Source organism: Chelonoidis abingdonii, chromosome 10 (genome assembly GCF_003597395.2).
Source record: "Chelonoidis abingdonii isolate Lonesome George chromosome 10, CheloAbing_2.0, whole genome shotgun sequence".
NCBI classification, from domain to species: domain Eukaryota; kingdom Metazoa; phylum Chordata; order Testudines; family Testudinidae; genus Chelonoidis; species Chelonoidis abingdonii.
Genome location: NC_133778.1, coordinates 571,007 through 594,560, shown reverse-complemented (window position 1 = coordinate 594,560; position 23,554 = coordinate 571,007). Strand labels below are relative to the sequence as shown.

The following is a 23,554-nucleotide window of genomic DNA, read 5'->3' as shown; positions in this document are numbered from 1 at the left end:
AAAGCCCAACACTCTCTCTGATTACTTTTAGTCTAACTATGTGTGTGGTAGATACTATGAGTTTATGCTAGTTGCAGGGCATCTGCTATGAGGGCAGGCAGATGTTTCTTATATTTGCATTAATTTGTGGGAGAAAAACATCTTGACTTCTATACACCCATGGGATGGAGGTTAAAAACTATATATAAAGTGTCTTCCAAAAGATTTTGAACCCACATAATGTGTGTCCTTATGTTCAGCACCAACACTCTGCCTTAAAAGTCCACAGGACCAGCATATGCGTGTTATAAAGGCACAGTGACTCCAAAACTTAGAACTCTCTTCAGTTTTCAAAAAGACTAATTCTACAACAAAACTGCAGATCCAATCACTTACACCCCATTTAATCGTGATCAGCCCTGATCACGTGAGTAATAAAGTGACACTACTTGTAAAGATGATCACATGACTATGTCTAAGTCAGCTGGATTCTGATCAGCCCACAGGCAGAATCCTCTCCCCACTGTCTTTAGGGAACTCAAGACATTTCTCTCCCCTTTTGAAGTTTGAAGTTTTCCCCAATAAATCAATTTCCTCAGGGCACCAGCTGTAACATGGATGCCATTTTGAAGCAATACACACTAGCAAGCAAGGAGTATCCAGGTGCAGAGGAGCTGGCATTGGAGTGCTGAAGTATCCATGCAAAATGAAAGATTTCTGTAGCCCTCCTGTAATTACCTCTCTCACAGATGCAGTCTCTTCCACTACTATCTCCATCTCTGGGGTTCCCTGCAGATCACTCCCAATAACAAAATATAAGAAGAGCTAAGAAAACGACAGCACATCAAATTAAAGCTCAGGGATCATGCAGCATGATTTTATATATACATATAATAGATTTACTTGATTTTTAACTCTAGAATAAAGCTAAAACAGACTACTTCAGATGCAGTACAAATATGGGGGAGTCCATCAGAATTACTTATCTAAACTCGCAGAAGATATAGATAAGAATGAAAACAGGGGTAAGTTTTCTTTGTATTCACTGCATGTGCATGTTGGTTAATTACGGCAGGATTGTCTCTCTAACAAAACAAACAGCACTGAAATCCTCTTCTGGCAAAACATACAATAGGCAGTCCAGGTTCATCTTACAGTTAAAAATGAAATAAGGTGCTGAGTCTAGTAAATTACAATGTTCCTGCTACCCTTAAGTCTCCAAAGTGAGTAAGTCTATTAGCATATTTCGTAAAAGGAATGAGCATTTCTCCTATACTGCAATTAATTCTACAAAGTGTTGTTATGACAAGAAAATACATATCAGGAATATTGGAAAATGTAAACATGATCAAAGCTCTTTTGTGCCAAGTCCTCTTTTTGTGTCTCCCAACTCTTTTACCTGAGTGGAAGTTGGAGCTTTTCCATGACACAGTCCCAACAGGCTTCCCATCTTCAGCTCTGCTTCTTTGACAGTATAATCCTCAGGCACTTTAAAGAAGAGAAAAACATGGAAAACAATAAAAGTTTGCTTCTAAAAAATATTAGTGCTACCAGTGTGGTCATTAAAGTGATGATGCAAACACTTAACTGTTAATATATTTATTTATGCTTAGTTATCTGATCCATTCTAAAATCCTGCTATTGTGTATCAACTTTAATTATTTAACAATTGTGACAACGTTCCTCCTCTACCTTGGTGGGTCCTGCGCTTATTGGTGGATTTGCTCGCCTCACAGATTCACTATGTGGGTCGGGAAACAGCCCAGAGACTTCCCCTCTGGTAGAAGCCACAGTCCAGGTCAATTCCTCCTGTGTCTGATCAGGAGTTGAGAGGTTTGGGGGGAACCTGGGCCCACCCTCTACTCCGGGTTCCAGCCCACGGCCCTGTGGACTACAGCTGTCTAGAGTGCCTCCTGGTACAGCTGCGCGACAGCTACAACTCCCTGGGCTACTTCCCCATGGCCTACTCCCAACACCTTCTTTACCCTCACCACAGAACCTTTCTCCTGGTGCCTGATAATGCTTGTACTCCCCTCAGTCTTCCAGCAATATGTCTTCTCACTCTCAGCTCCTCAGATGCATGCCACAAACTGAAGTGAGGTCCTGATTAGCTAGCCTGTCCTAATTGATTTTAAGAGTTTCTTAGTTGGCTCCAGGTGTCTTAATTATCCTGCCTGTCTTAATTGGTTCTAGCAGGTTCCTGATTACTCTAGTGCAGCCCCTGCTCTGGTCACTTAGGGAACAGAAAACTTCTCATCCAGTGACCAGTATATGCGCCCTCAACCAGACTCCTGTACCCCACTGGTCTGGGTCTGTCACACAATATTAATATTTATTTTGTAATGTTTACAGGAATAGATGTTGTAAATCCACAAAGATGGATTCTACTTTTCCTGAAACAGTTAGCAAGCAGCCTTAAAAATGAAAGGAGCTATGGACTCATATTTTTAGCAAGATGCAAATTACTCTATTTTCTTTATACATTTATTTACATGGCTTACTTACTGAATACTAATAGTTCTTTTCATCTACATACAGTATATTGTACTGGGGAGCTGTTCACCTTTTGTGCACTTCTGCAGTGATCCAGCACCCAGTTCCTAATTAATACACGATTGGTAATAAAGTATTTAATATTAGTGAATTTAGATGCAAGTAATAAAAAAAGACAATTAAATGGTCTATTTATCTGATAGTGGAATGCTAACAGATAAGTATTACTATTGAAAAAGTCTCCTGTTTTGATTAAGTATGGAAACACCATGAAATGCTGATTCATCACTTTAATGTGATATTAAACTTGTATATAGGAGCTGGGTGAAATTGTTACAATGAATAGTTTCTTTGGTCAACCTGAAATTATTTGGCAAACACAATAAGAATTCATGAATAGATTCAACATTACTGAAAAACTGAAATATTTCAGTAACATAAAAAAACAAAACAGTTTCATTTCAACATTACCAAAATATTTCAAGTTTTTGGACTGGAGTCACAAAGCAGCCTGAGGCAGCAGCAGTGGCAACACCACAGCTCGCCTTTCAGCTTTTAGTCCCATGGCAAGGGTCCAATTCTGTCTTTTCTTGACAGGGAGAAGTGACTTGAACATTGGTATCCCACACTGCAGGCGCATGTCCTCATCATTGGCCTATGGGGTATTCTGGAATGGGTCTCTGTCCATCTCTTCTCTCAAGTTGTTCCAGTTAGTATTAACAATTAGTCAGAGAAGAAACCGGAACTTGGGTCTCCCATGTCTCAAGGGAGCGGCCTAGCCATCACGCTACAGAACAACTCTTCTTTCTCCCTGGCCCAATGACTAGTCATTATAATTATGAATGACTACGAACTGCCACTATGAATGACAGCAAATCCATTATTCACCCAGCTATACTTACATGTTCTATTAAATGAGAAAAAAAGCAACTATGCATTTTCTCCTTAATTTTATTTTAAAGATTACTAGAGTGGTTTACCTGGAGAGAGAAGCTTCCCATTTCCGTTAATAGGTCTGAGACAGCTATCATCCACTACAATGGAGGAAAAAGAAGGATAAGATGGACTAAACAGATTAAAATCAAATTAAATTTGGCTCAGCCGTTTGGAGTGATAAAGGACAGAAAATTAACAAACTAGCAGGTTTAGCTAATTAGAGTCATCTCATAGTTGAAAAATTGTCGCTCCCAAGGTGCAACACCAACACTACAACTTGGTAGCACTTCCCAAGGTCCAGAAAACACTGCTAGCCTTGCCTCTTCGGCTGGACATTACTTTCCCTTTATAAAGTCAGCCACCTTAGCAATAAGGGCTTGAATATTGCGGTTGGCCAAAGTTTCCAACTTTGGACACACATTTTTAAAAATGCATTGAAATAAGTCTTATAGGGAGGGATAGAAAGTATCAGTCTGACAGGAAAGCAATTTACCAGTCTCAGAATAGCTTTCAAATGCATGTGTTTGGTTTGTTTTTTAAAACAAAATGACACAGTTATTTGACCTGTAAAAATGGCTTCTAGGAGAAGTAGTGGGTGGATATAAATGAGGTACTCCTAAAATATGTATTTTTTCAACTGCAGTCAGTGTGGTACATTGCAGTATTTTTAGCCAGGAAGATTTGCCATTTTATTCACAACTAGAGGAGTCTTAAATCCCTTACATCCTGCAGCAGAGAAAAATTATTAAAAGTCTTAATAGTAAAGATTACTTGAGATATGAAAGTTAATCTCCCTTTTGCAAACTATAAAAGCCATCCAGCAAACTGCAATAACCATATTACCAACTAAATAATTATTGAACAGTTATTTACCTAGATCCTCCCCTAATTGCAGCTCCAGTATTGCCTTAATTTTGATATCTGACATCACCTAAGAGAGAAATATTAGTGACTACATAATATAATGGACTATGCAAAAAGAGAATGCAAGCTGTGTGTATATACATACGGCATTCAAGCACAAAGAAAGACTATTACTCTTCATTTAAAGTGCATTAATTTCTCTTTCATTTTGCAAATCTGAGAAAAGATCTCCTTAATATATTACCAATTTTCACAGTCACATTTTCGGATTTTTAAAACCATCAGCCCCCTTCCACTCCGCCCTCCAAAAAAAAAAAAAAGCAAATACAGTATCAGACTACAGAATAAAATAAAATGCACCAAAAAGGAAAAGAAACTGACGCACTATGCTGCACATAATGTTTAATATTCTTTCTATAGAATTAAACAACAATGGGAGAAAGAGCAAGAGAAGCCTCAGAGGATTTATATCTTATGACAAATTTAGGAAACTGAAGTTGTATTTAATGTAGAAGGAGATTAAGAAGACAACTTAGGTGTATAAAATAATGTGGGTGATGAAATCAGATAAAAAGGTTTGAGGATATGGGAATAAGATTCAAAAGATAGAAGAGTTAGAGATTTTGTATGTGAAAAGAAGCAATAAAGGATGCGGACTTGATTATGTTAAAAAAAGATGAATTACACAGAAACCAAAATCTAAGTTGAATAATTAAAATAGCTTTAGATGAAATGCACAAACTCCTTCTGTTCTTTCACTGTTAAGATCTTGCCAAAACACAGTCCACCATTTTTTCTCCATCGCACCCTTGTAACAAGGAGAACTATTTTCTTCATAAAGAGATATTTAAAGTTCTGTTCTCCAGCACAGTCTCATGCAATACATTGTTTTCATGATGGCCCCACAGAAAAGCTGTTGCAGAAGTTTACTACAGTCTACCTCAGTGAATTTTAGTCTTCTTTAGGTTGTGATGTAATTTAAAAAGTTTCTTCAAAGCAGACGTGCATGTGCTTGTCTCAATTACACAAACAATGTAGTTTATTTTGGCTCTTGTGGGTGGCAATGCCAAGCCTGCCACCCATGCTGCTTTGCTGACATAAGCTATTGTACTTAACTGAAAATTCCCAAGACGAAATCCTGGTCTCACCGAAGTGAATGGGGATTTTACCCTCTATGATTAGCTCAACTGAACTGAAGAAGTTGTGCACAGTAAGAGAAGAATTCTGTTATATCCCTGAACAGTTGTAACTCCTTTACTCACTGTTTCAACGGTTGCAGTAATTTTAACTTGCTTCTCTTCCGCTTCCAACCGGCAGAAATTTTTAACTTGAAGCCAGCTGATATCATGCATAAAAGCAGTCAAATTGCCACTTGCCATGTTCACCAAGCTGCAAACAAGATATACTTAGAGCACAGATTAATGTACTATATGTAAGCAAAGAATACAGGGAAAACGTACACTACCTATGCTGAGGAAGACTGCTAAATGCCACAGTGTCTTTTTGTTTATATATGAACTAGGTCTTATTACCATTGCTTATAACATGGTGACACCCAAAGGCCCCAGTCATTATCAGGGTCCTTCTGTATTGTTAAAACAGAAATAGCTATAGGGTAAATTTTTCAAAAATGCCTTAGGGACTTAAGGAGCTTAATTTCAATTTTCCAAAGGTATGTCTACACTACAAAATTATGCTAACCTAAATTATAACGACGTGCAGCCACCACAGTAATGAAATCGCTTTTGCATGTCCACCCCACGCTACTCGTATCAGCGGTGCATGTCCTAACCAGGAGCACTTGCACCGATTTAACTGGCATTGTGGGGTGGATTCTGAAAGGCAACAACAGTCAATGTAAAGCAATGCAGTGTCTACACTGACACTGCATCAACCTAAGTAAATCAATGCTGATTTTATGCCTCTTGGGGGGGGGGGTGGAGTTATTAAGTCGGTGTAGTGGGCAAGTTACATTAGCAGGAGTGACATTTTAGTGTAGTCGCTTACAGAGTTAGGTAGATGTAAACTGCCATACGTTGACCTAACGCTGTAGTGTAGACTAGGGCTAAGTCTCACCAAAAGCCAATGTTATCTTTAAAAATGGGCCTTCAGCCCAGAAACTCCTGTCTACACTAGAAAGTTAGGTCAGCCTAGCTATGTCACTTACAGGTACGAAAAATTCACATGCCTGAGAAATGCAGTTAAGCCAACCTAAGCTCCAGTGTAGACCGTTCAGGAAGAACGCTTTCCATCGCTGTAGTACATGTTTATGCTACAGCAGCATAGCTGCAACAGCACCGTTTCTAATGTAAACATACCCTGCGTCACTCATTCAGAAAAATTTTACCCATAGCCCCTGCACTAAAAAGCTACTTTGATCTCCAGAGGCCCAGGTTCCTATTTTTTTTAATACACAAAGGCAATTAATTTGGTGGGTTAAGGGAACATGATCTTACTAGATAGCCATCATACAATTTTTCCACAATCAGAACTTCTTGCTCAGCAAAATGGCAAGTGTTGGAATATTAGTAGCATTCCATCTAAGAGGAATGATTATTGAACCGATCTGCTGGTGGAAATGTACTCTGTTCCTGACAGAACTTTTGTTAGATCTTGCCGTTTTTGTCCTTGTGGTTTAAGGCAATTGCGCACGACTCAGGATATCTGTGTTCAATTCCTGGGTCTCTCCAAAGACTTCCTATATGACCATGGGCAAAGTCACTATTCACTTCAGCTCTTCATCTGTATGATGAGGAGAACATCCTGTTTTCCAACCCTTTGCCAGTCTTGTCTATTAAGATTTAAGTTCTTCAGGGCAAAGACTGTCTCTTACTCTTCCACACAGGTTCCAGCACAAAAGGGCAGGCCCCTAGGCACTACCATAACATTGACAGTAATGAGTACAATAAAGACGGTATTACACACACAAAGTCTTTGTAATTAACCCAATAAATACTTGAAACTGAGGGGTATATTACTATGTATGTACTAAATGCAAGTTTGGATACATGCATTAGGATTAATTGCACTTCCCTCCTAAGAGGAAAACCATTTTGTGCTTACAACTGAATTTTTACTTTTTGCCCTTTAATAAGTGCCAGTCAAGTAGTAATGTTTCACAGCAAATCACCAGGCGTCACTACTCATAACTGTTCTAGTTATGGGCGCGAAGCAGTTTCCATTGCAACCTTGTTCTCACATCTCCATAACTGACACTACTTTGGTGGATGTTTTCTATACCTGGTCTTTGACCAAAAAGTGAAATTTGCTTGCTTGACAAAACTCTGTACGGTTCAAGCGATGTATTTTATGGGACATATGCTTTTCTGCGTTGTAAAAATATTCTAATCATGCTGAAATTTAAGTCTTGGTATGAATATAGTCCCCAGTGAAGAACCTGTTACTTCACTTTTTATATTTAAAATGTTTTAAAACTTTAATGTAACCGATAAGTCAAAATTTACATCAAGAGCTCTTGCAGTTGAAAATTTCCTTATGTCTGGAGGGGTGCACTTAACTAATTGTATTTTCATGCACAGAGCCTTCCATTTCAGTGCACATTTGGCTGTTTCAGAGAATTGAAAAGATCAACTAGCAAATCCAACACAGCAATATGCTGCCCAGGACAATTGTTACAATTCTCCTCTCCCACCACCACATACAAGCCCCATAAAGATAGCCTATGAAGTTAAATGCAAATTAATCTCCCATTCCTGATGTTGCATTAAATACTTAAACACCATGAAATTCCAGAAGCATTAACTTAGCCATGCTGCATACATAAAGAGCTTCTTATTGCTCTTTACCTTGTTAAAATGTAAACCTCTGTTCTTCACATACACCATAAATGCACAAAGGATGTTCAGCAGGGCAAAGTTAATGTTGCTGTAGCAATCATAACTTTTTGGAATTTCCCCAACTTCTAAGTGCTTCATTTCACAACCCTGAGATCATCGCATTAGTGGTGGTGACAAAATGACTAACAAGAATAGCAACAAGAACATGTAACAATGTAATTCTAGTCAAAGGAATTCTGCTTGGTCCCTAACTTTGAAACATGTGCTTAATAGGAAAGAAACACAATCATGACATTTACCTTTGGTCATGGCTATCTAAAACTAATATTGAGCTTCCATCTGTCAGGCCAACAACTCTGACTGTCTTCTTCATATCCTCTTCAGGAATGACTTTCCAGTTCTCCACCTCTTTGTCAGATCCCGAACTGTTCATTAAGATGATCCCTCCTGGCGATGCTAAGGCTTTCCACAGGGTGCTCAGTTCTGCACTGCATGGAACAACATGCTGGGATTCGATGAAATGCTGACCTTTCCCTCCTTCATTATAGCCCGCCAACCGAAGAACATTTAGAAGCACGGGTTCATGGTCAAGACCTGGTAACACCTCCATACCACCAACCTGTAGGAAGCGTGTAATATCTGCAGATGAAGGGTAATCAACAATAGCAAGAGGCCTACGAAGTGCTGATGGTTCTAGTTGCTCAGTCATTCAGGACAAGGAAGTCTTGCTTTTTTCCCCCCCTCATTAGAATTAAGCCTCCCCTGACTGAATTCCACCTGAACAGCTTGCTAAAGAATATCAGAGGTGTCAAGAAGGGATACAACGTTGGGAGCCCAGGGATTGTAACTCTGCATCCATTCTGAAAATACTTGTGGTAAAGGAAAAAAAACTGGGACAAAAATGGAGCCATTTAATCTTTTAGCACAGAAATCCGGAGAACATCTGCAGCAATATTACCTGCATCTGACCACTAACACACTGAATCTAAGCTTCAGTCAGGTGAATAATCAATGTCAACCCTCATTGATTTACCCCTTCAAGATATTTATGAACTACACACTTTTATTCAATACAAAAATATACACGAATAAGACCAAAGCAGCCCAAAAAATTAAAGTAATTTGAAAGTAAAGTTGGGCTATTCTGAAGTTTAGCAAGGGGACAAAAATAAATGTGCATGTCACGAACAAAAGCTGAGACTGTTAACATTACATTTGCTTTAATTAGTTATTGGATAAATCCTTACAATACAGAGATCTTTAAGTTCAAAAGAAGAGAACGATCCAAGGAGAGTGTGCTGTGTTCAGTGAATCATTCTTTTATATAAGGTGTCAATCACTGATGCAGATTTAGCCGTCTGCTGGATGTTGTGCAGCCGAGCAAATTTTTGTTATTGCCTCAAACTGACCTAACAGACAGCAAATTTAAGAATCTGCTTTGGTTTAATTGGTACGGAATTAAAAAAAAAAAAAAAAAAAAAAAAAATCTATACAGTAATCATCTGGGAATCTGATTGACAATTACACACTGTATATGGTACAGTCTGTTTACACCCCCATATCCTACTAGGAAAATAATGTACCCGGAGGTCTGTGAAGGGTATAGTCACAAGCAGCATAGAGAGAGCCATCTGTGAAGGAGGCTGGAGCAGCATCACTGATGCCAAATATCATCTGCACTCCTCAAGAAAGTATTATAAGGGATTTAAAATGACCAGAAACCTTTTTGAAGATTAAAAATCAGATCCTCAGGAATTGCAGAATAGGATTTATTTTCCTGTTGTCTTACCTCCTTGCCATTCCACACAAAGACATCTGCCCCATCTGCAAGTCCAATGCCACCCAATGTCATCTCATCTCCTGAAAAGATCAAATCATCAAGATTTTCGCAACAGGTAACCCATCTCAGCTGGCAAACTGGACACAGACTAGATTTCATTAATATTTGGATGTTCTATCTAGACATAAAGTTGCTATGAAGAACAGATACAGAAGCCCAGGGCCCAGTTGTGTAAAGTGATCCATGCCTCTGAGGAGTCCCACAAGGACCACGTCTAGACTACGCGCCGGATCGGCGCGTTAAAATCGATTGCTCGGGGATCGAAATATCGCGTCTGGTCTGGACGCGATATCTCGATCCCAGAGCGTGCTTAGATCGATTCCGGAACTCCAGCTAGACGACCGGACTTCCGGATTCAACACGGCGAGCCGCGCGGATCGATCCCGCGCGGTGAAGACAGGTGAGTAAATCGATTTTAGATATTCAATTTCAGCTACGCTATTCTCGTAGCTGAAATTGCGTATCTAAAATCGATTTAATCTCGTAGTGTAGACCTGGCCTAAGTCAACAGGAGTACTGGTAGACATAAAGGTCCACCTAGGCAAATCCTTTTGCAGGACTATGACATTAAAAACTCTATTTGACAAATCTGTATGGTCAATAACTTCCCACATGAGATTTAAAAGGACATTTTTATATTTAATTTATAATGCTAAATGCTGAAGTAGTCATGTACTGTATCCCTACAGCCGGTATGTAACTAACTAATGTCGATGTGCTTAATTTTTGCATGCAACTAGTTTCACCTTCTTACCATAATACAGATTCAATGGCAATTACTTTAACTCTACAAGGATTACATTAAAATTTGCAAGAACACTTAATGACAGTTTTTTGTTTAGCTTCTGTTTCTGACATTTATGCTATAAAAATTACTTGACTATTTCTGGAAAAAAAACTAATTTTCTGAGGCAGACAGACCAAGGCCTATCATAAGAACATAAGAATGGCCACAGTGGGTCAGAACAAATGTCCATTTAGCCCAGTATCCTGTCTTCCGACAGTGGCCAATGCCAGGTGCCCCAGGACAGAACAAAACAGGCCATCATCAAGTGATCCATCCCCTGTGGCCTATTCCTACCTTCTGGCAAATAGAGGCTGGTGACACCATCCCTGCCTATCCTGGCTAATAGCCACTGATAGACCTATGCTTCAGGAATTTATTTAGTTTTCTTGAATCCTATTATATTCTCAGCCTTCACAACATTCTCTGGCAAAGAGTTCCACAGGTTGACTGTGCACTGTGTGAAGAAATACTTCCTTTTGTTTATTTTTACCCTGCTGCCTATTAATTTCATTTGGTGACCCCTAGTTCTTGCGTTATGAGGAGTAAATAACACTTCCTTATTTACCTTCTCCACACCAGTCATGATTTATAGGCCTCTATCATATCTCATATCATATCTTCTTAGTCATCTCTTTTCCAAGCTGAAAAGTCCCAGTCTTATTAATCTTTCCTCATATGGAAGCTATTCCATACCCCAAATAACTTTTGTTGCCCTTCTCTGTATCTTTTCCAATTCCAATATATCTTTTTTGAGATGGGGTGACCACATATGCATGCAGTATTCAGGTTGTAGGCATATCATGGATTTATATCCAATTAAAAACTGAAGCAATAGATATTGTATTTCACCCAACTCAGATTTTTAAAAAAATCTGTCCTAATATAACTTAATATGGCTTTATCATTCTGGATAAGTGTCAAGACTAATGAAAGCCAAATTGATATCTTAACTGAGCTGTACTGTGATATTTATATTAAAAAAAAAACAAAAAACTTTCCCCTTCAAGTTTTCACTTCCACTAAGACATTCAGTTTAAAATGTCCAGTCCACTTGTTGCTACTATCCTGCCTCTCAGATCCTCTACTTTTTAACTATTAGATAAATGCTAATAAGACATCATAAACATTCAAATGGATACAGTAAAATCTTACATGTCTGCAAATCTGATTAATTCTCAGAGACCTATACTTTCATCCTACTTCCCACCAAAGGTTTCACAGAAGAGCCACTGAAAGGATCATAAAACTTTATTATGTTTTAATATTATATTATTTATTATGTATATTATCATAGGTCCTAGGAGTCTGAGTCATGGACCAGGTCCCCCCGTCGTAGGCACTGAACAAACACAGATAAAAAAAAAGAAAAAAAAAAAAATTCTGTCCCACATAGCTTCCAGCTAAGTTAAGTTTGCCATAAATAACATCAAGACTGAAGAGGACTTGCAAATAGGTCAAACTGAACACTGAAGTTAATAAAACGTAGTGTGATGGGGCAAGGCCAGATGGCTACAGTAAAGTACTGAGAAACAGGTATGTTAACCCCAGGCTAAACAAATCCCTAGGACCATGGTAACCAAATGGCAGTTGCTCCAAGATAATCAAGGCACCTGGAGCCAATTAAGACCTTTCTAAAAGGCAATGGAGATAGCTACTTTAATTAGAACACCTGCAGCCAATCAGGGCAGGCTAATCAGGGCACCTGGGTTTAAGGGTCATCCAGTCCAGGCGAGGGGAGCCAGAGGAGATTAGGGTGCGTAGTGAGGAGTGGGAGAAGAAGGCGAGGAGCTGGAGTGAAGAACAGTATGCTGAGGGATTAGGGAGAAGCATTATCAGACATCAGGAAGGAGATCTGTGGTGGGTAAAGAAGGTGTTTGGAGAGGGCATGGGGAAGTAGCCGGGTTGTAGCATGTGCAGTGTATGGAGGCATACTAGTAGAAGTGGGCCACAAGGCGCGGTGGAACCCGGGTACCGAGGGCGGGCCCGGGTTCCCCCCAAACCTCCCAACTCCTGATCAGACACAGGAGGAGTTGACCCAGACTGTGGGGAAGATCACTGAGGTGAGCAAATCTGCCAAGAAGCGCAGGACCCACCAAGGTAGAGGAGGAACTTTGTCACAGTAGTAATATATTTCTCCAATAAGTTAATAAATGGAACATCTTCAAAATGCCCTAAACAAAGTATAGCACATGCAAATAAACAATGAAGCCGTGTTTTATGCAGGTCTTACCATCAAGTGTTTGGTAAAGATGAAGTCCTGCTGGTAGAGACTTTGCAGTACTGAGAATCATGTCTCCTTCCCAAAATTCCAACAGCTAATGGGTATAAATAAAACAACCAATTGTGAAAAAAAGCAAAAGTTGTAACCCCTCAGCAAAATTTCAAACTGGTTGTAAAGGGTGAAATCCTGGCCCCCAAAATGAAGTTGAACAGAGTTTTGCTAATGACTTCAGTGAGGACAGGGTTTCATGAATTATATTTATCTCATCTCTCTAAAGCAGATAAGCAGTATGCTAGAGCACTTTTTAGTTTTTCACTCAAATATTTTTAGCCAACTGTCAAATGATTACCTAGCCAATAAAGTGCAGATCAAGTGTTTGTGCCAAAGTTTGAAAATATTTTGTCTTTGTTTGCATTCTACAATGAGAAATAAAAAGTGACTTGAGTTCTAAAACAAAGCCATTCCTAACTCCTGTGCTATTTGTCAAACTGAACCTGACCACTCTCTGGGAATTGTGATGTTTCTTTGGTTTACTGGGGGAAAACAGTTAGATTTTCCAGTTTGATAGTTTCAAAAAAAATTCTAGGACTTCTTTTCAGTATATGCTAACTCTAATTGCTGGTATTTTCTTGACTCTTTTTCCAGTTCAGGTCAGCAAGCTCCCTCCTAGTATATAGTTGAAACAGCAATACCCAGATTGCAGACCCAAAGTGTACAAGTCTGTATGTCAACTTGAAGGTATATTTTCATTACAATGGTGAAGGGCTTGTTTCGTCATTTCTGTGGCTTCAAACAGAAAAATGTCAAATACTACAGAAAATTTCTTCTTGTCATACAGAGCATAGACATGTCCACAATTTTAAAATTGTCTTTGTAACTCAGGTAAAGATAAAATGTTTGGGTTAACACTCTTAAAAAAGTAAATACCTGAAATATCGATTGTCGCAGATCTCCTAGGGTTTTTGTTTTATCAATAGTCAGATCCAGCACACTTTCTTTCCAAGAAAGTGATGGGTGTAGGGCCCCATTGTAAAGTTTATAGTGAGAGCCCAAATGGAGGCGCAAATCAATATTATTGTCTGCAGAGTCAGAATCCATCCTGTTTAAAAAAACCAAACAAAAAAACAACCACACATCATAAATACGTATCAATACTGACAGGCTAAAATGAAAGGTGATTTACTGCTGACTGTTCCAGAGTTGCCTCTGTACCTTTATGGGATTGGCACACTGTGGTGCTGAGCTCACAGATTAGCTTTATAGCAGCACCAGAGCAACAGGTGGGAATCCGCAGAGACCCAATGACCCTAAGACCACACCAATCTCAGACAGCACACTATTGTCATGATATATACCCAAAATGTAACATATATTTGGAAACCAAGTAACTCACTGATCATTTTCAGAGTGGTAGCCATGTTAGTCTGTATCAACAAAAAAATAAAATAATTAAAAAAAAAACCCAAGGGGTACTTGTGGCAACTTAAGAGACTAACAAACTCATTTCGGCATAAGCTTTCGTGGGCTAAAACCCGCTACATCAGATGCATGGAGTGGAAAATACAGTAGGAAGATATATATACACATAGTACATGAAAAGATGGGAGTTGTCTTATCAATTCTAACAAGACAATTCAATTAAAGTGGGATATTATCAACAAGAGGAAAAATCACGTTTGTAGTGGTAATCGGGGTGGCCCCTTTTGAACAGCTGACAAGAAGGTGTGAGTAACAGTAGGGGGAAATTAGCATAGGGAAATTAGTTTTTAGTTTTTGTAATGACCCATCCACTCCCGGTCTTTATTCAGGCCTAATTTGATAGCGTCCAGTTTGCAAATTAATTCTAGCTCTGCAGTTTCTCACTGGAGTCTATTTTTGAAGTTTTTTTGTTGAATAGCCACTTAAGTCTGTTGTTGAGTGTCCAGGGAGGCTGAAGTGTTCTCCGACTGGTTTTTGAATGTTATAATTCTTGACGTCTGATTTGTGTCCATTTATTCTTTTGCGTAGAGACTGTGGGTTTGGCCAACGTACATGGCATCATTAACACTTTTGCATGATTTATGCACAATAAACTCACAAAGGAGCTGTGACGAGGGAAGCTGGGGCTCAACCCTCCCTGTGGAGGAGGGGAGCCACACCGGCCTCGTCCTGTTCTCACTGGGTCCTGTCCCTCGGGCCCGCGGTCCACTGTCCGGGCGTTCGGTCTCTGTGGAGCGGACTGGGACACAGCAAAGTCAGTAGGGCCCCGCCTTGGATACAGGCGGGCACCCAACCCAACGAACGGTCCACCTACACTCTGGCCCTTTGGGCTGCGCAGTAGTAGCAAGAGGCAATAGGGGTCCAACCTTGGGATCGGCGGTAGCACCAACCACAGTAACAATCGGCTTGGCTTGGGCAGGGCAGAGCATAGCCAGCAACAACAAAGTCAATGGGCGCCAGCCGTCGTGTCGGGGGGGCACCCAAAACACAGTATCACAAAGCTCTCTGGCCTCTGGGGCAAGGGCAGAGCAGTGACGAGGGTCACACTGCGCCGTCAGAGTTGAGGCGAGGGGTTCTGCCACGCGGTTACGTGGCAGGGGACACGCAGCACCACTCGCTCGCGTTTCCAGCCCGGCCCTAGTAGCGCGGTCGCGTAGGTGCCAGTTCAGATGGGGATCGAACGAACACCTGACAGAGTGATCCAGTGGATCCTGCCAACCATACACATCATCAGCTCGGCTTCTGCGGCCTGCTTAGTCAGGCCCCGGGCTACTATCCATTCCCCCTTTGCCCCTACCGAGTCCGAGCGTGTCACCTCTAGGGTGCTCCCAGTCCGGGTAGGTTAGTCCAGGGCAACTCTGGGTGCTGGGCAGGTCTGTCCGAAGTATCCTCCAGGCGAAGCTGGGGGGGCAGCTTTGGTAGTGTCCAGCAGCTCTCAGCTCGATGGTGTGCGGGTCGGTTCGGCAAGGCCTGATACCTGTCCCGGAGCTCGGTCAGCCTCCCAGCCAGACAGAGGTCGGCCGGCACTCTGCTCTGGCTGCAGCTGAGCTCCAACTGAAGGCCGGCACCAGGCTTTCTATACTTCCGGGTCGCCGCATACCTGTTGAGGGCGGGGCTTCGCCCGGACGTTCGCCCTGGGGAAGATGGACGGGGCTCAACCCTCCCTGAGGAGGAGGTGCGCCACACCGCCTCGGCTACAGAGCTCAACATAAGTGTTGCAAATATGTCTTTAAAATATTTGGCAAGCAGGTCTAAGCCATGCTGTTCCGGAAGAAAGGATGAGTTCTGATGTAATTAGCAAGGCTCACCCTTGTTTTTGGTGATGCCTTGCTTAATCTTACCTCTCAGAAACTCATTTCCTTTCTCTGAACAGGCCATGCATTAGACCCTCTGCTTGCCAAATACTTTTAAAGAACATATTTGCACATTATGTTAGCTCCTTTGTGAGTTTATTGTGCATAATCATGCAAAAGTGTTAATGATGCCAAGTAGTTGGCAAAAACCCACAGTCTTCTACGCAAAGAATAAATGGACACAACTCAGATGTCAAGAATTAAACAGTCAAAACCAGTCGGAGAACACTTCACCTCCTCTGGACACTCAATAACGCGTTAAGTGGCAATCTCAACAAAAAACTTCAAAATAGGGATCCAGTGGAAACTGCAGAGGCGAATTAATTTGCAAACGGCGCTATCAAATTAGGCCTGACAAAGACAGGAGTGGCATGGCGTCATTCAAAAACTATTTCCCCTGTAATCTCCTCCTCTGGTTACTCATCTTCTTTCAGCGTTCAAAATGGGCCACCCGAAGAAAGCACCATTTACATGAGTAAACAATGCCCTCAGGAAGCAAGTGGCAGAAATGAGACTTAATTTCAAAGGGATAGACACTACATCCTGTGACACCACTATCCCGATACAACCAAACCTATACCCCATGCTATTCCGTGATATGATTATGGTCTTACTGTGTGCAAGTTGGATTGTGAGCTAAGTTCTCTAGGCTGGCGAGGGCATCAGAGGCTGTGGCAGGAAGAGGCGCCTTTCCCCGCTGTTTCCAGCACAGACTGCCCTGACTGACATTGCTGGGGGAAGGATTTGCCCTTCCCCTCCCAGACAGACCTGCCGCGCGGGGAGAGGCACCTCATCCCCGCAAGCCCAGTGCTGCTTGGGGAGGAAGAGAATGGGGTAATCTCTCCCCCCCCCCATAGCCCCTGGGCGCCTGCATTCCAAACCCATCATCCCATGCCCCATCCAAGCCGGACCCTCAACCTCCTCAGCACCCCACCCTCTGCCCACCCAGAGCCTCACATCCCCCACCCTCTGTCCAACCTGAGCCCACTTCCGAATCCTCGACTCACGTCATCCATGAACTGTTGTTACTGCACACCAATATAGAGGTGATGTCACATGTCCACTTCCATATTGTGACATAACAAAATCATGAGTACGTGTGAGGAAATTAGAGGACATTGCTTGTGAGGTATTATTTTTGAAAACCAACCTGTTGGAAATGTATGCAACACTTGCACATGAAATTATGATTTAACTATATGTTTGTTCTCAAAATCCTAATTCTGGCAACACCCTCACCATCTTCACCACGAAAAGCATGCCAGCTTCGTGCTAAAAGCACATACCTGATTATCGGAGATTCACCAGCAGGAAGTTAACAGAAATTTACAACGTCTCCTGATGGTTGGCAGCTCACAATATACCATGGAACTACCTGACCATGACCCAGCAAAGAACTTGTTCCATACAGCAGCGTCAGCATATAAACAGGGAGACAAGTGACTGCCTCCTCATCTCTCCTCCCCTCTCTTCTACTCACAGCAGCACTGAAAGAAACAGGAGATCACTGAACTGGGGCAGTAGTCATAGCTGGAAGGCTTTCCAGTTCGTATGGCTGCTGCAGTTTTGGGGTGAGAGAAACCTTTTTGCTTTCAAATATTTAGCTTAGTACGTTTAGAATGAGCTTGCATGTTATCTTTTATTTCTTTTGAAACCAGACTATAACTTATATCCTATTACTTAAAAGCAATATCTTTCTTAGTTAATAAACTTGTTTAGTGTTTCTTCTAACCAGGTTGTTTGACTGAAGTGTTTTGGAAAGCCTCTGCTTGAGCAACAGTCTGGCGTGTATTTTCGTTTACCCTTTGCTGAGTGGACAAACTAATTTTAAGCTTGATACGGCTCCAGTGGGATACTGACAATACAAATGTGCACTTTCTTGGGGGGTCAAGGCGGGTCTGAGGTCACCCTACAAAGTACACGGTCTGTAGAAGCTAGAGCAGGGATTGGGCAACTCAGGACCACAGCTTGCCAGTGCATTACCTGGCGGGCGGGCCAGATTATCTAATCTGCGCGTCAAGCAGGTCGGCGGACCGCAGCTCCGCACTAGCCATGGTTTGTTTGTCCCAGCAATGGGGGCCGCAGTACATGCTGAGGGATGTGCTGCACGCTTCCCACCTCCCGCATTGCCCTGGCGCAGGGGAGCCACGGTCTGCCGCACCTGCACAACTTGACTTACCCTGGAGAGCCGCGTGCCAGAGGTTGCTGACCCCTGAGCTATGACATGCCTGGATTGCTTGGCCTGCGTCAGACCGTAGCTGCAGAACCATAGCATTTTAGGCACCAAAGTTTAACGGGGCAGGTGATACAAATCCCTGACTTATTGTGGTGAATCTCAAAGTGTCAAAGACCCATCAAAGAACAATTATCACGGCATTGTGCAGTCAGATAAAGAAACCCTCCAAAAACATGCTAAAATATTTGTTAATAGTGACTGATTTTCTTCCGGGTCCTTCAAAGATCCATTTGTAATATAATTTAATTTGTTTTATGGAAGATAACCTCTCTAGTTTTTCTACTCAACTGCAATCAATACTCTAACACAACTGCACATGAAACAAATATTGCGAAAGCTGCTCGAGCCCCAGATCTACAGCTAAACCAAAAAGGCATCATCAGCCCTGATTCGTCTTGCATCACTTTTTAATCTGCAAGTACATAAGGCAAACAGATTTTTATAAAAAATAACATTCACCTGTGCAAAGGTCCACAAAGCCTATACATCACTTAAGGTGTCATTTGGAGAACTTTTGGGTTTAAAGACTGCAGAAGAGTGATTCCAATAGCACAGTTTAATAAAAGTTTCAGTTCTGCTGCCACACCTCTTTTTATTGAGCGTGTTCCTTCTTTCCCAATATTCCTCTATAAAGATAGCGCTAAGAAAATCCTTCCATTCTATCCCAGAGCTACATTATATTTACTTATGTCCTAGCACATTTTTTTTTTAAAGTAAACTGTTCTACACTTAATTAGTCTGACTGAGAAAGTAGGCCAGTAAAGGACTGTTTAGCTGACTGAGAAGAGTAGGCCAGGTAAAGGAATACAGGAGCAGAGAGGAATGGATAGAGTCAGGAATCTCGATTCTAGCCGGATTCACCAATGACTGCAATGTGACTTGGCGTTAGTATTTGTCTACTTGACTCAGGGTTATGTCTACCTTCGGATAGTCCTATTTTAATAAACCAGTTTGGTAAACAATTTTGTATAAAGGCCGAGCATGCGGCCACATAAGGCACATTAATTCAGCGTGCACGTCCATGTACCGAGTGGTTGATTTCCGGAGAGTTGCCCACTGCCAATAGTATCATAGCATCCATAGTTCCTGCAGTCTCGCACCCATCGGAATTCTGGGTTGAGCATCCCAATGCAAACCAGTGTCGCGGGTGATCTGGGTAATGTCATCACTCATCATTTCAACCCTGTTTCTGGATTGACTGCAGACACCATTTAAGGCATGAAACCATGGGCCCTTTTGCCTTGTCACTGTCACCGTAATGCTGTACGTGGATGCTGTGACAAGACGTGTACTGCAGTGCTACAAGCAGCAGCATCATTTCCCTTTGCAGGGAGGGGGCAAAAAGAGACGGTTACCAGCCTATTGCAACATTCTGCCATGTAATTGGCGATGAATGACAGTATCAGTCTTGTACCATATGCTGCTGTCATGGGGCTCCTGCGTCGGCCTCCTGAGGCTCAGCTGGGGCACATGGACAAAAATGGACTGACTCGGTCCTTCCCTTCTTTATGTTTTGTCTAAAAATAGAGTCAGTCCTGGCCTAGAATATGGGCAAGTTGTACTAAGACCCAGAGGCCAGCCACTCCGGTCAGAGCCCAGAGATCCCGCGAATGATGAGCTGCATTGCCCATTCTAGGGCAACCTCGCAACAATCCCACTCGTTGCTTCTTCTCTGCCCCTACTCTCCTGACTACCATGGCAGTGTCCCCCATTGTGTGATGAGTAATAAAAATGCAGGAATAAGAAACACTGACTTTTGGAGATAAAATGAGGGAGAAGCCTCCAGCTGCTGTGATAGTCTTTCACGAAGGAGGGGCTGAGTAGAGCTGCAGACCTCCAGTTGCGATGATGAGAAAGGTTACAAGGCGTTTTGTACCATTGGCGGGAATGACCAGGAGTCATTCCTATTTTTTACCCAGGCGCCCCCATCTACCTCACGAGCCGCCAGAAGCACTCATGCTGATGATGAAGAGGATATCTCATATATGTACATCTGCTACCGGGAAGGGATGCTGGTGTTCAGCGCTGCACGCACCCTGTCTACTGCAGCGCAGTAGGACATAGGTGACTTGCAAAAGCGAGAAAACGTATTTTTCCCCTTTCTTTGGGAGGGAGGGGAACGCATGTAAATTGATGACATATCCCTGAAACACCCGAACAATGTTTTACCCTTCAGGCAGAAGCTCGCAGAATGCAAATGCCTGCAGAGCTGCAGGACTTTTGGATAGCTGGAGTCCTAGTACTCCCTCCTCACTCCCTCCGAGCGTCCATTTGATCTTGGCTTTCCGTTACGCTTGTCACACGCCTGTGCTGTTGGACTCTGGCTATTCATAGCTCAGATTTTCAAATGCTTTTCTTCGTACTTAATGTAACGGAGCTTGACTAGAACAGATTTGTCTACCATACGCGATCAATCAGTATCTCCGGACGGGTCCATGCTTGGAGTTCTTGTTCGATTTGGGACCGCATCCCACCCCTGCTGATCAAGCTCACGCTGGCAAAAGGAATGAAATTCAAGTTCGTGCTTTTCTTGTCTACTGGCCGTGCATTCCAGTGAGACTGCTTTCCAGAGCGGTCAACAATGGTGGCACTGTGGGACACGCCGCAGGCAATACCGTCAATTTGCTCACATAACCTAGTCCACTGGCAATACCGCTTTCAGCGCTACTCCCTCACTCGGGGGAGACAGAATCGGTTTAAAGAGCCCTTTATATCGTATAAAGGGCCTCGTTGTGTGGGATGGGTGCAGGTTAAAATTGGTTAACGCGCTAAATTCGGTTTACACGTGTGTGTAGACCAGGCTCGTGTTTTCCCATCTGCAAAATTAGATAATAAACTTTCTTTCTTTGTAAGCACTTGATATCTACAATGAAAAAAGTATGATGATGATGATTTACATACCTTCTTCTTCCGCAGTTCAATGTTTGCAGCATCCATTTCATCAGAGATGCCAGGAACCCGATATCTTGGATTTGCTGTGCTTGACCAAAGCAAGCTGTTAGTTGGATTTAGGTTGTGTAAGCCATACTGACATGCTTAGAGGTGGCTCAAGGCCAGGCCTCCGATATGTTCATCTTTTAAGTCTTAATGATAAAGTGGTGGGCTCTTTTACATACAGCCTTATTAAGTAGATACGACATGCAAATTTTCCCTGTTTAATTCCTGTTAAGTGTACTTAATATTATATAGCTAAACTGTTACAGATAAACACTGTTGCTTGGTATTTTTCATCATATAGTGAGTTATTTGTCAGTTTGTGGAAGAGCTGAAAATTTGGCATTCTGGAGACCATTAGCTGCCTAATTTATCACTACATTCACACCATCCCATTACAATCTCTGCTAACCTTTCCTCCATATGTAGTGGGGATATTTTCTAGTCCTTCAAACAGAAATTATATATAAAGAACTCCACTGCTGGGTTGTGGGGTGTTTGTTTGTTAGGTTTAAGTTAAAAATAATTTTATGTGGCGGTAAGAAGAGTATAGCGAGTATTTTCGTACCTTCAGATGGTCTTTTCAACTGGATTTTCGATAAACCGCATGTAGCACTCCTTTACCCTGAAATTGTTCTTCACTACCTTCTCCTTAATGGCTGGACTTTTGAATTCATTCAGTCAACCAATGGAACCAGAGGTGCTGTCCTTGGCACTGTACATAGATTTCTGAAGTCACTGGACATCACTGTTATGGAGGCTTTGCAGACTTCGCCTTGGCAATCTGACCCAAACTGGAAGCTGATGTACCTCTCCTTTAGACAACTTATTATTATCAGGACTAAGTCGAAATATCTGAGAATGATCTGCCAATACTAAGGAGAAAAAGAAAAACAGCAGTATAATGAAGGAAACATCTATAAAATATGCACAGCTGCTTTGCCACCTCGAAGCTTCTTCGCATGGCTGACCTCCCTGAGTAACAAGCCAATTTTTAGTATATCTCCAAAAATCTGTTTTCTGCCATGCCTTCCTATATGATTCATCTATTTGTATAGAAACCCCTTTTTGCTTCCCCTCTCCCTCATGAGTCATCCTTAGGCTGCAACTCCTCAGCAGTAAACTTCCCTTTTCGTAAGTGCCAGCCCCCTGTAAGCATTACCACAACAAGAAAAAAAAATACAGGAATCAGAGTGCGTCAGACAAAAGTCATGAATTTTAAGTTACTGGCCTATTCATTTGATACTCACTTAAAAATAGAAGGACCCCAGTTTTTCCAAAGTGTTGTTCCTGCTTTCCGAAGAAGATGTAGAAAGTGTCCCTCACCTATCAGATACAGCATTGGTCTTTGCAACTGCTAGCTTTCAGAATTGAACCCTGGTCTCTCTCCTTTTTGCATAACCCACGTTACCTGACACTCCCCCACAAAGTCTCCATGGACTGAGGGAAAACCTTCAGGGAATTTAAGTGAAATAATAAAAGATAGGTGTAGGCCTGCAGCCCAAACAGCGCCAAAGTGTAATACAGAAAACTAGGAACAACTAGCCTGGCAAACAGACACAGTTAAACACCTTTGATAAAGCAGAAACTGCACATTAAATGACAAAGGACGGTTGTTTTCCTAAACTCCCAGAGGGTTTCCTAATTTAGTTTTTATTTATTATGTCCATTTGTTTTTCTTCTTGTTATGCTTCTCAGCAGTCTCTGAATAAAACCCTGTTGCAAGATTTTTGTAACTATATATCTTCTTTAATCAAGGACCAAGTTTCAGTGGCCTACCTCTGGAGATGAAAGGATAGATAAGTTTAACTGGCATGGTTAACAGCACTGATTCAAGTCCAGCAACAGAACAAATTGAAGTAGAATGTTGTGGGAGTTAAGGAGCACGGGAAGAAGACGATAAAACCAGAACAAGGATTTTCCATGGATGAAAATTAATACTCTATACCACTGTACCATACCAATCAGAGCTTATGGACTTTAAATTGTCCTTCATCCATAAAGACTGTGTTTTGGCACAGACCAGGCTTTAGTATTTTAGGCTCCAATTCCCAATCTATTGTGAGAAGTGAAGTACAAATACACATAAAGACACTCGCCCCAGACAGCTCAACAAGCACTGTATATAGTAAATC

General features: G+C 41.8%; 1 protein-coding gene across 9 annotated transcripts in view; it reads right to left on the bottom strand.

Moving 5' to 3' along the window:
* LOC116819471 (ubiquitin carboxyl-terminal hydrolase 40) overlaps nucleotides 1-23,554 on the bottom strand; it is a 73,940-nt gene that overhangs the window by 27,705 nt on the left and 22,681 nt on the right. For 8 of the 9 annotated variants that reach the window (XR_012656607.1, XR_004372417.2, XM_032771220.2 and 5 more), the window contains 9 exons: nucleotides 13,845-14,016; nucleotides 12,927-13,011; nucleotides 9,859-9,929; nucleotides 8,369-8,688; nucleotides 5,535-5,661; nucleotides 4,282-4,339; nucleotides 3,453-3,506; nucleotides 1,379-1,467; nucleotides 718-804 (listed from right to left, as the gene is read on the bottom strand). Coding sequence is in view for 7 of the 9 variants with exons in the window: in XM_032771220.2 (XP_032627111.2) it covers nucleotides 718-804; nucleotides 1,379-1,467; nucleotides 3,453-3,506; nucleotides 4,282-4,339; nucleotides 5,535-5,661; nucleotides 8,369-8,688; nucleotides 9,859-9,929; nucleotides 12,927-13,011; nucleotides 13,845-14,016 (1,063 nt within the window). In the remaining 2 variants the exon portion in view is untranslated. Of the gene's footprint in view, nucleotides 1-717; nucleotides 805-1,378; nucleotides 1,468-3,452; nucleotides 3,507-4,281; nucleotides 4,340-5,534; nucleotides 5,662-8,368; nucleotides 8,709-9,858; nucleotides 9,930-12,926; nucleotides 13,012-13,844; nucleotides 14,017-23,554 lie in introns of those variants that run through there. The other variant, XM_075069850.1, reaches the window with a different exon arrangement.